Source organism: Dermatophagoides pteronyssinus, unplaced genomic scaffold, assembly GCF_027571235.1.
Source record: "Dermatophagoides pteronyssinus isolate colony J.1.1.1.1 unplaced genomic scaffold, Derpt_VIB-CSIC_2022.12 sq0002, whole genome shotgun sequence".
Classification (NCBI taxonomy): domain Eukaryota; kingdom Metazoa; phylum Arthropoda; class Arachnida; order Sarcoptiformes; family Pyroglyphidae; genus Dermatophagoides; species Dermatophagoides pteronyssinus.
In genome coordinates, this window is record NW_027461526.1 from 3,045,214 (window position 1) to 3,059,434 (window position 14,221).

At 33.1% G+C, this 14,221-nt stretch overlaps 4 protein-coding genes across 4 annotated transcripts; 2 read left to right on the top strand and 2 right to left on the bottom strand.

The window, feature by feature from the left end:
• The first annotated feature begins 250 nt into the window (after window positions 1-250).
• LOC113788985 (uncharacterized) lies at window positions 251-2,289 on the top strand. Its single transcript, XM_027338466.2, has 3 exons — window positions 251-663; window positions 1,291-1,550; window positions 1,655-2,289. The coding sequence occupies exons 1-3, from the start codon at window positions 605-607 to the stop codon at window positions 1,768-1,770; spliced, it is 435 nt and encodes a 144-aa protein (XP_027194267.1). The 5' UTR covers window positions 251-604; the 3' UTR covers window positions 1,771-2,289.
• A 406-nt stretch (window positions 2,290-2,695) lies between these two features.
• Window positions 2,696-3,714, top strand: LOC113792877 (uncharacterized). Its single transcript, XM_027342872.2, has 2 exons — window positions 2,696-3,141; window positions 3,211-3,714. The coding sequence occupies exons 1-2, from the start codon at window positions 2,844-2,846 to the stop codon at window positions 3,507-3,509; spliced, it is 597 nt and encodes a 198-aa protein (XP_027198673.1). The 5' UTR covers window positions 2,696-2,843; the 3' UTR covers window positions 3,510-3,714.
• Su(P) (prostaglandin E synthase Su(P)) lies at window positions 3,608-5,446 on the bottom strand. The gene is made up of 4 exons (XM_027342574.2): window positions 4,889-5,446; window positions 4,588-4,824; window positions 3,918-4,523; window positions 3,608-3,851 (listed from the first exon to the last, which is right to left on the bottom strand). The coding sequence occupies exons 1-4, from the start codon at window positions 5,366-5,368 to the stop codon at window positions 3,699-3,701; spliced, it is 1,476 nt and encodes a 491-aa protein (XP_027198375.2). The 5' UTR covers window positions 5,369-5,446; the 3' UTR covers window positions 3,608-3,698.
• Window positions 5,447-5,529: 83 nt separating this feature from the next.
• On the bottom strand, window positions 5,530-13,806 carry LOC113792212 (fatty acid synthase-like). Its single transcript, XM_027342160.2, has 5 exons — window positions 13,357-13,806; window positions 13,148-13,300; window positions 7,945-13,095; window positions 5,786-7,890; window positions 5,530-5,723 (listed from the first exon to the last, which is right to left on the bottom strand). Exons 1-5 carry the CDS (start codon window positions 13,634-13,636, stop codon window positions 5,622-5,624), a joined length of 7,791 nt encoding a protein of 2,596 aa, XP_027197961.2. The 5' UTR covers window positions 13,637-13,806; the 3' UTR covers window positions 5,530-5,621.
• Between the last annotated feature and the right edge of the window lie 415 nt (window positions 13,807-14,221).

Consider the following 14,221-nt stretch of genomic DNA (forward strand, 5'->3'; position numbering starts at 1 on the left):
ATCATCTATTTAGAGTCGAGCGAATGAAATTTGATGCTAAATTCGAAATGATCTGTTGATCGATCACAATCATCATATACACACTCTCTGTTATTTTTTTTGCTTCTTCTTAGTATGACATAATTCATTTTTAGCGAAAAGTACGAATCAAATTTTCGAATTTTTTTTTGTCAATTTATCACTTCTACTGGTTTGTATATAAATTGAATCAATTTTGCGCCCACAATTTAGACTTCTTGCTAGCGCAGAAGTAAAGATATTTTCAAGCCCGAAAATTAATCCCATTCTTCTTGTTGATTTGTTTTGTTTTTAGTTTTACTATGAAAATTTTTCTCTTTTGTTTATGAACAACAACTGAAAATAAAATAAAATAAAATTCAATTTTTTAATCTAAGAAATACGAAACGACAAAATTCAAGAAAGAAATTTACACAATATTCTTCAAATCATTAAACGAGAAAAACTGAATCAAATTATTATTATTTTCCGAACGTGTCCATCTACTTACATTCAAAAGTTTATTCAACGCCATTATCATCATCGTTGAATTTCAAATTATTATTTGTCTTATTATCTCACTTGCTCAACTCACACTATCATCTGTATGATCAATACAAACACAAACATACTGGAAATTGACGGCAACGACGAATATAATCAATTGTAATTTAATAATAATTTGAATTCAGATTTGATTATAACACAGTATTCTGTCCATATTGAAATCTTGTTACCAATTCATTGATACTGTATGGATTTATTTTATCAATCACAACAACAGGATATTTCGAAAGATTTTTATTTTTATTTTCACTAATAATCTAATAACATTTCTTTTGTTTCTTTGTTTTGTTAGAAATTTTGAGAAAAACAATAACCGGTGTTGCGTGAATTTCTGAAAATGAGAAAAAAAAGTCTAATCAAATTCCACTATAGATTCTCACATAAGAAATTATTTGAAATTTGCTCGAATAAAATCAGTGATTTATGTGTTTACACACCAAAATTTTAATCTTTACAAATTCTGTTTGCTGTGACGATTCGTACATTCATTCGAATTCAGATTATTATTATTTTTAGTTATGCTTGTTTGTTTGCAGGATTAAAAGTCAGTGTTCATTTTGAAATTTTAACATTTAAATTGTAAAAAAGTGTATGTTTTTTTTCACCAATACGATTTTTATTTATGTTTGTGACAAGAATTTCAATATGCATTATAATCTGGACTAATTTTTTAAATTTTTATGTTTTTTTATTCATTATTTTTGTTTTATAATAATGATAATCTAGCAATATAATCAAAATAACAAAGTTAATTCCAGAAAAAGCCCATCTTACTTTCCTACTCTCCAGGATGTCTGCAATTCCATTCATAACATTCAGTACACCGGATATTCATCAGAAAATTCGTGAACAACAACGACAACAACGATCCGGTGGTCGTGATGATCCACCACGTGGTCAAAAATATTCGCAATCAAATCGAACACCATCATGTTCACAATTGAAAGACTCGAATGATAACATGAAATCGAATATACAAAGCCAATGTATGTATATATTAGATCTGCATGGGTGCATTTTTAAAAAATAATTTTTTGTTTTTTTGTTGTTGTTTCTTTTTTTTCATATTTGAATCAAATGACCAACATAGTTACCGGAGAGATGTACAATTATAATCACAAATTCATGAACAGCGTATGGGGCCTTTACAATCGTTATGCACCACAAGCATTCCAAAAAAATTTGGAATGCCGTCGTCAAATGTAATGAAAAAATCCCCCCTAGAACGAAGCCATCTTTTACGATCATTACAGTAACCATTGTGTCCGATCTATTCAACAAACAACAACTATTGATTAATTCAAACAAACGTGATCTACAACATCATTTTACTGATATCAAATTTTTATTCTCATTAGTTTAGTTCATATAAGATAGATAGCAAATTGGAAAAAAAATCAAAATCCAAATCAATAATGAATCATTTTTGAGCATCATTATTTTTCTATCGTATGAATTTTCAGTCAAAAATCTAAAATCATCAAAAAAAATTATTATGATCATAATTGGAATTTGGACTACTGTAACGAAGATGGCTTCATTCCTGAGAACGTATCCACAAATTTTACATCATTTATTTTCAACATGGACGTGGACAACGCATTTGTTCTCAGTGAAATTTTTTTTTGCAATAAACATTCATATATTTTGAAATTATCATTTGATTTAAGTAGTTGTAGAAAAAATATTGGATTATATCATGAAATAAAATAAACTAAAATGTAATCCGGATGATTTTGACGAAAATTCATTTTTAAAAATTATATTTTCTCTTGAAAAGTCTTAATATGAAAAATTATGAATTTTCATTGTCCTTGATATTTGTTTTGCTCGAATATTGTATGGATTCATTTATTTGTATTTTTAAGAAATCAATGTGACAATCATATTATGAATTTAATAGTTTTCAAGGCTAAGACAACTATAGTAAATATAAATATATACTAAATATGTACGTTTGGCTGGATGTTAGTTAATATAACAAGAAATTTGGTATATTGAGAAAACAATAAAGATCAACCAAGCATAGAAAATCACTTTACCCATTTTATAATTTTTAACGGAAAAGGTTGGTCTTCCGGTAAAAACAACACTAGTTGCAACTAAACAAATAAATAAAACTGTTGCCGAAATTGTTTACATTATCATAAGGTTTTAACCATTTGATCAAGACAATTCGATGTTGAAACAACAAAAAACGATTGCTTTCTTGAATGTTCATAACCAATGGTCGAATTAATTTTGTTACTGATTTTGTAATGTGAATACGAACTATTCAAATGAAAGTGTCTCAAGTGCTATTTGATTTGAGCACCATTTTTGTGCTATTGATTGTGCTGTTATCAACATTATTTTTCCAATCTAGTTTTGCAGTAGGAATCGATGAAGAATCAGATGGTCCAATGAAACGATGGAATGCTGGACAAATGATGACTGTCGGTATACCTATTGAAGAGGCTATTGAACGAATACGTTCCATGCCACATCGTCGTAATGCATTGATAAGAAGCTTAGGAGCTACATCTCTGACACAACGAGCTGGTCGTAATCTTATATTCCGTGTATTTCTTACAATAGGTTGGTAACAAATAAAACTTTCTATCATAAAGATTTAATTTTTGGAGCAATTTCCGGATTCTATTTTAGGTCATCAAAATGGACTGACACAATGTACAGCACAGGTAATGTGCGAACAAACCTGTCAAGATGAGATGAACAAGTCGGCCAATAATTATTTTGATACATACCCAACTGATGATGCATATGTATCATATATATTGGCAGCGATCGAAAAGGGTAGAGAATTAGGTGGCGCTTATCATTGTGACCAATGTCACTTATTGTATCCTAAATGTAACAATGAAGCTACTCGTCAACAAGTATTGACTAAATACGCATATTTAATGGATGTAACCAACTATGTAATTAACAAGATTCCTTCATAAGATTCTGTCTAAGTTTTGTCCGTTTGCCAAATTCTTGGATAAACTGTTTTATATCCAGAATGGAATTATATAAAAAAATTATTTATCAATAGAATTCATTCAACTCATAGAGAAATTTTTTTCCTTTTAATTTTTAATCAGGTCAATATAAAGACCAAATATTATGATACAATTTAATAAAAACGTTTTTTATTGAACAAACAAATGTTGGATATCATTTGCTCCATGATGTTCATTGACCATTGATTTGACTGAATAGTACCATTCGGATATTTTGGTATTTTGCATCAGATCGCCAAATGCTTGGCATCCTTCGATTGAACTTAAAACTCCATAAACAGTCTGCAATAAATGAGAAAATTTTTATGTCAATAAAAGATTCTAATATACATGAAATAGCAAACAAACCAAATCCGATAGACTAGGAGTATCACCACCCATAAATTTTCGATTTGGACCAATTGCTTTTAACCAATAATTACATGAATCATATAATGATTGCCTAACATCATCTTTGAGTCGATATTTCTTTTTCAATCGCTTTCCAATCATATACATGGCCATGGCACCAACATTCGTTATGATCATTATCTCCCATTTGGAAAATATTTTATCCCATTCACTGACTTTGGCGAAATAGTTAAAGGAATCGAATGCTTCATCCATTGTACGATATATGTTTGGTGAAAGAACATGAACCAAATGATCGTCAACCCAACGCCGCCAGCGACGATCTTGGGCTAGTAATGGATCAATTTTTTCATATTTTTTTTGATCAACATCGCCAATCATAAGAAAATATCGGTTTATTAGCTCATCCTTCAATCGTGTGGCTCCATATGTTGATCCATCCTTGTCTATTTCAGTTCCTTCTAATTCGTTGGATAAAACTTGACTATTTAAATACCATCGTATCATATTTGCAAGTGATTCTCCATTGTGCCTCGATTTTGGATTCTTGGACAAAATGTAGGAATTCATTGCAGAAACAATTAATGTAGAATCGTTAATTTGCTGTGTATTATATATTAAAAAACTAAGTTATAATGGCCATATGTTATATAAAGAAGTACCGTACCAGAATTTCAGCCTCCTCATTGGTTGATGAATTCTTTAGATCTGTAATCAACAAAATGGGCACTTTGCCATAATGTTTTGAAAATTTTATCTGCTGTCGCATCACCGGATTTACTTCAATTATCTCGTAAGGTAATCCATAATAATCCAAGAATGTCCGAACTTTGCAACAAAAAGGACAGTTCTGATATTGAAATAATGATAATTTCAAGCCATCAAGTGCAATCGTCCCGGGAATCTATCAGAAAAAATCAAATAAGTAAATTTTCTTATTTGATCTAGAATATATTACAAATACTTACAATCCTGGTTGGTTTTACTTGTGGAATCTCCGATTCATTCAATACAGAAGCAAATTTTGTTTGAAATTTATTCGAAAAGTCATCAACTTTTGATGTGACAATCAAATTCGAATTTTTCGATATTGATGAACGAAAATATTCTGTTAATGTTAGTCCTGAACGACGATATTTATCATACAAAAATTCTATCACTACGAACAATGACATTGCTGCGAATCCAATGAAAAAAATGGATGGTTTTTTCATCCGTTTCCATTTTCGGATCGAATGAAACATAGACATATACTTTCGGGAATCCGACTTGATTCCATATTTTTGTTTTAACAAATTAGTTTGATTTGAGATCGAATCATTTTGATTGAACCTATAAAAAAATGATCGAATCGATGAATTTCGAATTACCTGATTAAAATTCTGACTGTTGCTGATCACTGTTATTCGGACTAATGGCCTTAAACGTGACAAAATTAGAACGGTCATGATGTTTCAAAAAAAAGAGATCATCCGAAATTCGGATTGATATTTTGACCGCAATAAAAAATTCCAATGTGTTGAAAAAATTACGATTCATAATGTACGTAAAATTTTCGAAGCCGTGTCGTAAAAATACAATGATGAAATTTTAATTACAATAAACAAAATAAAATTGAAAACATTATTTATTAAAATTCAAATCTAAAGAAAAATTAATTTAATGAATCAGAAGAGAGGGTAAAAAGGGTAAAGTGTAATTTCAGACATAATTTCTAATCAATTTTACTAATTGATCATAATTATTTGTTATAAATGTTTCGTGATCACCATCCAGGATATGTAAATGACATTTACCAGTTATCTGACCCCGAAAAAAAATGAAAATTAATTTTGAAAATTAGCAATAAATCACTTATTTCTTACCAGATCATCAAGACAATAATCTTGACGGATATTCTTATCATCATAATCAGATTTAAGTAAAACATTTGAAGCTCGTATAAGTATAATATCGCCTTCAAATTGTTTTGTTGGGCAATCATATTGATTTACCATGTACAATTTATTATAATGTGTTTGCATCAGGTAATCAAGTGTTTCATCTTTTATGTCCATATTTTGTGTTTGTCGAATGATATTGCCCAAAAATTTGATTCGTTGTTGATTGTCGTTCATTTTTAACAACGTTTCACGCATTTTTGTATTATCCATATTCACTTTACCACGTAGATACATCAACATTGAATCAACATATGCTGTATCATTGATTTTATCATTTTCAATCGCATATTTCTTGGCGATGACATCGGTATAGATTTTGAATTGTTTCGGTGATGATTCCAAAAGGATTAGTTGATTATAACGTTTCAAACGGTCTGATTTTCTTTGCTGTAACTGTAGGCCCATTTCTAGTGCAACGACTCCACCAAACGAATAAGCTACCGTGTCATAGCGATCCAGATTCGGTAGCTGAGTTTCAAGCACTTTTATAAAATATGCGGCTGTATCTTTAAGTGATCTGACGCCTTTTAATTCTTGTGTCCAATTCACACCAATAACAGGTCGATTAAGTTTCTGGGCGATCGGCAACATTCCATCGAATGTAGAATCCAAAGGTGGGAAGAATAAAATAGGATCACCATTGATTATGTCATTCAGATAAACAATTGGTTGGCTAGGTGCTAATTTTTCATCCATTGATTGTTTTGCATTGATCGTATTGTCTGTATCATTAGTGGTGAGCGTCTCTTTTGCTTTACCCTGACCAATTTCAATGATTTGAGCAATGGTTAATTTACGTAGATCTTGCAGAGTAAAAACAACATCGTAATCACGTTCGATCACTTGTTTGACTTCAACGGTCATCAATGAATCCATGCCAAGTTCACCTAAAGTTACATTCGGTTCAAGTTTTTCATAATCTTTCACGCCCAAAATATGTGCAACCGTTTTGATTAAGCTAGTCTTTCCACAGTGTAGACCAAATTGTTTATCTGACCATATCAAACTGGAGCATATAGAAAATGGACTTTGCAGTAGACGATCGAGTACATTTAAACACGATGGTATTCTTTGCGGAATTGTACCACAAATAACTATGTCATTGCCCCGAATATTGTCGATAATATAACCAACATCGCCGATAGGTCCCCACTGAATAGCCAATCCATGATGACCATCACGTCGTCGTTGATCGCATACACGTTCTAGAACCGAATTGCCTAATCCGTAATTACTCTGGCCAGGATTTCCTATGCCACAGCTGACCGATGAAAAAGCAACAAAATAATTCAAACATATTGATCGTTGTCTTGTTGATTTGTCCAATAAGAGAAATGTGTTAGCTTTAGGTTTGATAACATCTTGAAATGATTCCAATGTTTGATTATCAAATAGACCATCTCTAATGACCATTGCTAGATGGAAAATTCCATCCAATGGAGCCATTTGTTGAGCCGTATCAATCAATCGATCGACACCTTCATTGGTAGTTGTATCATCAACGAATATTTCAATTTTTACACCCAATTCGGTGAAATGATCAATACGCCATTTCTGATATAGATTTTTGACTCCCTTTCTTGAAGTCAAAACAAAATGACGAGCTTCCCTTTCGATCATCCAGTTCATTAATTCCATACCGAATCCACCTAATCCGCCTGTTATAATGTATGATTTTCCCGAATGAAATACCGTACGAGGTAGTGCTGGTATTTGTAGGCTATTATTACGAGACATTATTTCTGCAAAATCTGGACTTCCCCCTATTTCTTCTTCACGAATTTTTATAAGAATTTTACCCATATGTTTCCCAGTTGTCATGTATCGGAATGCTTTTTCACTTTCATCCGCCGTGAATATTGTTCGATTCAATGGCTGAATTACTCCGTTGGTCATACCTTCATAAATCAAATCTCGAATTTTACCTCGTTGTCGAAGGATATTCGTCGGTGTACAATCATAAACATGAATCATATTGTCGAGTAAAATGCCGTGAAATGTCTTATTTTTCATTATTTGTGATAAATCTGAAATAAAAGTCATTAATACAAATGTTTACTTATCTTTTTTAAAAAACATACTCAATTTACTATTCTGTGACAAATCGAACTTTCCGATCTCCAAGAAACGTCCATATGGAGCCAGACAATTAACACTTGCAAACAATTTATCTTCGGCCAATGAATTCAGAACGACATCAACACCTCTTCCATCTGTAGCCTGTAAAATCATCTTCTCAAATGCTGTTTCACGTGAGCTGGCGAATTGATTTGGTTTTAATTGAGGAAATTTTTCCATCAAAAATGTTCGTTTTTCTTCGGATCCGACTGTTATAAATAGATGACAATTATAACTAAGACAAATAGCGATGGCTGCCTGACCAACAGCACCACTTCCCGAATGAATTAAAACTTTTTCCTTTTCTCGTAGATTACCACGAATCACTAAGGCATAATATGCAGTACCATAAGCAACAGGAATGGTGACTGCCTCTTCCATTGTCCATTTATCAGGTATTGGCCATGTCAGACAGCTAGCATCATCGTATACAAGAGTGGTGGCCAAACATTTTGATTGTTTCATACCCATCACACGATTACCATTTTCATCACGGCCAGCAAATTCAATACCCAATAAGCAATCATCAAGACCGATTTCCAATGGCAAGGCATCCGGTGGTAATTTACCTGTGGCCAACATCACATCTCGAAAATTTAATGCGGCATAATAAACGGTGAAGAAATTTTCATTCGGTTTACGATTCACTGGCCAAAGTTTGTGCTGAGCTTCAAACCAACGAAGACTTGATAAATCACCTCGTGTATGTGCATTAAGAAAGCAATGTTCCACTGGCATAAGTTCAGTATCTTCATTAGGCAATGAAAAATGTTTGAACGATCCAAAAGATCCATCCGGTCCAATAGCGTTCATTTGTAGGTTAAGTTTGACGATATTTTTCAAAATTTCGGATTCATTGTTAATCGTACAATTTGGTTGTCCATTGTATAGACATCGAATTTTCAAACCATCTGGTTCTTTACGTAAACAATTGGCAAAACCCAATACACCTGAATGTTGATCATTAGCAATAAGCCATACGAATTTTTGCTCAACACTTTGGCTATTTTTTATTTCTTTAAGGCTATTCTGTAACGTTTCGAACCAATCTTCAACATTATTTGTAAAATTTATGTAAATTTGATTTTCTGGAATAATTTCATAGGAAATTTTACGAATAAGGAAAGAATGTACACCCATTCGATCGCTACGGTCGCCTATCAATTTAAACGAAGTTTTCCCAAGTGCATTCATGAATTGTTCAACACGCGATACGTTAGGCACTTTCATCTTGAGTTTTTCCAACAAATAACGTTCGACAGCAAACGGATGATCTCTAATCAAAATGATAGCAAAGCCATTATCTTTGAGACAATTCCATAATGATTCAAACATGAGTGATAAATCAATTTCATGTCTGGAAAGCAAAGGGCAAATGCTAGAATCCTTGTAGACGATCAAATCGATATTTACCAAGTCGTTAGGAAATTTCGATTTTTCGGCTAGCCATTCATGCTGTGAATAAACTGAATTTAAATGATCCGGATTTACTGTGGATGGTGATGAATGCAATAAACGACAATTAAAATTCACACGGAACGTATCCATCGCTATCCATTTAAGTATGTTCGATGCCATAAGATTTTTAGTCTGGCCTACTTCTAAAATCTCGATTAATGGTTCCAAATGGCAATTTTCGACGGCCGTTTCAAGTTGTGGACGAAGGAAAACTTCATTCATGTAGGAATTAAAGAGAATGTCATCTTCGATTGTATCAAATTGTGATTGTTCAAAATTATCGGTATTTATTTGTTGAAGTATTTTCATTAGAACTGGTATGGCCACTTTGGTTTCGAATTGTTCTATATTGAATGATTCATCAATGGAATGATTTTGTACGTAACTTGCACAAAGATCTTGATATTTTAACAATTGTTCTGTAAGAAATAATCGATGTTCATAGCTATTTGATCTGTTTGTGGCCAAAAGTAAATCATGTTGATTGTACGGCACAAATTCATAAGTAGACTTAGATGGAGCGATCGGGTGTATTCTACGTGGGGCTAGATTAGCTTTTATTCCTCGGAATTCGATGCCTGAACTAGCGGCAATATTTAGACAAAAATCATAGATCGTATCCAAATATGATGAAGATGTTGCTGATGAGTCATTTTCCGATATTGATTTCAAATGTTGAGACATTATTATCGGATCACATGCTAGATAATCAATTCGTACCGGTACTAATAATGCACGTATCGGACGACCAATAATTACCGTTTGAATCATACCATCAACAAATGTGACCCAATTTTTGAATTTGACTGTAGCCACACTGAATTCATCATTAATTGACACTTCATTAATAGTTTGAAATTCCGGTCCATAATCATAACCACGTAAACGAAATTCTTTGTACACATCTTTTGTAATCAATTGCATTCGACATTTTTTTGTTTTGACAGTATCGATCGTGTTTAGCATATCCTGATATATTAGAAACTTCGATCCATTGTTTGGTATTCGAATTCGGCCAGTAGTAGTAACTGTTCCATTGTTCAACATGGCAAACGTTCCATTTTCTTGGTTATATTTCATGGCGAAACTCATCATACCACTTTTCGGCATAATTGTAGCTCGGTGTATAATTACATCTTCGAAAATGATGGGCGTTTCTTCTCGTTTTAAATTTAATGTTCGGCTAGCCAATTCCCAAGCAAAATATAAGTAACCGGTGGCTGGAAATAAGATACGACCATCGACACAATGATCTGTGAAGAATTTATCTTCAATGTTTTGCAAGTCAACAGCCTTATATGTCTTTTTTCGTTGATCATGATTGAAAAATTCGGGATATTTTGTGGCTTTAAAATGACGATCATGTTTCCAACTGATTATTGAATGTAATGATTGAGTAGTTCTAGCCACAGGATATTCGTATGAAGGATATAATTTTTCAATTAGAGGATTCAATCCATTTACGTATAGCTGACCAATGTTCATCAAAAGAATATCGATATTATTTTGACCACTTTTACGTACCATTGTGGCAACATATTTCGAATCCTTATTTTGTTCAAAAATATTACGTTTGATGACTGCTTGTAGTAAATTGTTAGGTGCAATCTCAACGAATATAGTATTTGGAGGTAAACGTTGAAAAACTTCGTAAAATCTTACAGGTTCCAGCAAATTATCTACCAGATATTCTAGATCGAATTCTTGACAATCTTGTTCATACGTTGTCGTCAACCATTTAGACGAAATTGGCATTCGTTGCTTAAAACATAAATTCTTGTTCAGTGCTCGTCTCAATGGTTCACGCATTTCTTTTATGTACGGGCAATGGAATGCAATATTTGAACTATTGATAGCACGCACAAATAAATCCGGTTCCTGTTGTTGTAGTTTCGATATAAAATTGTCCATATCGGATTGTGAGCCGGCAACAGTAACCGAATCAAAACTATTATGACATGCTGGCCAAACTTTACCTTCAGAATACTGTTTGCAATATTGTTGCGCTTGTTCCCAAGTACAGCCAATGGCAGCCATTTTTCCTGGTTTCTGTTCAATCATTTCGGACATACATAAACCTCGAATGTAAGCAGCCGTAATTGTTTCTTCAAGACTGAGACATTGATCAGCATAAGCACAGGTCAATTCACCAATGGAATGACCAATAACAAAACCGGGTTCAATTTCTAATTGTCGAAGAAAATCAACGAGTGCTATTTGTATGGCAGCAATGGCAACAAATGAATTGATTGGAGATTGCAGCATTTTTGGATCGTCACTTGTCAAAACGTTCATAAGATCAAATGAGTTGTTGATTCGTTTTAGAACTTCCGAACACTTGCTAAAAACACTGGACATTGAATCAATTTGGGACAAATCTCTTCCCATCGTCGGCCATTGACAACCCATGCCAGTGAAGACAAAACAAACTGATGGTTTTGTTTCGCTTTTTACCTGATTAAATCGCACTTCATCAAACGGTTTCAGACGGCCACTATCATCAGGTTTAAATAAACGAGCACCTCTATATGTCATTCCGGAGAACATTCGATTCGGAAATGGACTGGTTTTTGCAATCTGATCCAATAATGCCAAAAATCCAGTGGTCATTTTTTCGGGATTATTTATAAAGAATTGATGTAAATTGTCAAATGATTTTTGATTTCGGCCACAAAAAGTCACTAAACGTGGTAATGTTCCAAATCGATAATCATCATCAGAAATTTCTTTGGTATTTTTTTCGATAATAGCGTGCACATTTACACCACCAAATCCAAAACAATTCATTGCTATTTTTTGTCCTTTAAATGGGGTGCATTCGGTAACCGGCTCAAGAACACCATTAATTAGGCCCTCGATACGATGGTTTGGTTTAGTCATGTGTATATTAGGCGGTATTATTTCGTTTTCGAAACAAAGAATCGATTTGACTAATCCACAAAGACCGGATGCACCTTCAGTATGACCAATGACCGATTTTAGTGCGCCAATTTTCAATGGTTTAGTACGACCAACACACATAGAATCCATAATTGCTTTCATTTCTGAAGGATCACCAGCCTGGGTACCGGTACAATGTGCTTCACAATATTCAATTTCAAGTGGGTCAATATGAGCTTCTTTAAATGCATCGGATATAACTTCAGCTTGCAATTCAAAACTTGGGAACGTAATGCCCAATTCTTTGAAGCCATCACAATTGGTTTTTGAATGAATGATGCGAGCATAGATTCGTTTTGCTTGTGATTTGCGTTGCAAAACTACGGCTACACAAGCTTCGCCTTTGGCATAACCATTAGCGTCATCATCTAAACATTTGCATTTGCCTTCTGGCGATAACATGTTGAGATTAAGAAATTGATGCTGTGTGCCAGCACGAAGACAAATATTTAGGCCGAGAACAATGGCTTGATCACATTCTCCAGCACGAAGCGAAACTATCGCCTGATGAAAAGCGCTGAAACCGGATGCACATGCAGTGTCAAAATGTTTAGCTGGCCCTCGGAAATCAAAAACATTGTGCAACATTGAAAAATACGTCTGCCTATATGATGGTATGTCACTTCCTGCATCTGAATATGCAGCCATATATTCATCAAAACAATGACCCAAAAACACACCAGTGTTACTACCAGCCCAGCTATTAGGATCGATACCTATGATAAATATGAAGTTAAAATGAAAAATACGAACGCTATTTCAAATTACCTGAATCCCAGAGGGCTTCGAATGTAATTTCCAACATGATGCGAATTTGTGAATCAAGATAATGTGCATCTTCTTCGCTTACTTTGAAAAATTCATTATCAAACAATGAAATATCTTTAATTTTGCCTGATCTTCGAGGTAATCCAAGATAGCCTAGACGAGATAATTTAATTTAGAAAAACATAAGTATCGTGAATGTTATCACTTACCAAAAGGCCATCTTCGTTCATCTTCTGTGACCATATCGATACCGTTGTACAAATGGTATGCATATTCATCAATCGTATCACTTTCAGGAAAACGGCCAGACATTCCACTCACTACTAATTCTTCTTTCATCTGCCATTCTGGCAATATTATATTGTTTCGTGTAAAATCTCGTTCGGCTTTCTTTTCTGGGCTATATTGTTTATAGACATATTGAGCCTCATAAGATTTTGATTCATTTAAAGCTTCCGGCAATCCTTTTTGATTTTTATAATCAATCATTTTAATCGCATAGATTCTGTTCACAAAATCTTATTCATACACCCTGCACACAATCACACACACACTTATAAAGTGTTATAGAACAAAAAAACAAAACAAAAATTCAAACAGCAAATCAGATCAAAATTTATTGAAGTTGTTGACAGCCAGAAGATTAGAAACTAACTGAATGAAAAACTTATTTTACTGAATTTGGCCAAACAGGATATCTGTGTATCTTGAAGTCCCGAAAGAGAGATCATTGTGCCATACAATATTCGATTCAAAAACTAAGGTTGACATTTCTAATTATTTGTCTGTTAATAATTTCAGTTAAAATGATGACAACAATGACAATATTTTCGACGATGAGGAAAACAGTTAAAAATTTCGGAACCTGAAATAAACAGCCATTTTTTCAGTTAAATCATTATTATTGTTGTTCAATGATAATGAATAGTTTTCATTTTAATCAATTTATCTTGGCACCATTTTTCCAATAATAATGGAAAAGCACTAACAACAAAAAAAATCTTTGACAAAGATAATAATCTGGCTAAATGAAAATGATCCTAAGTATTGTTTTTACCTACATAAGTCGATTGA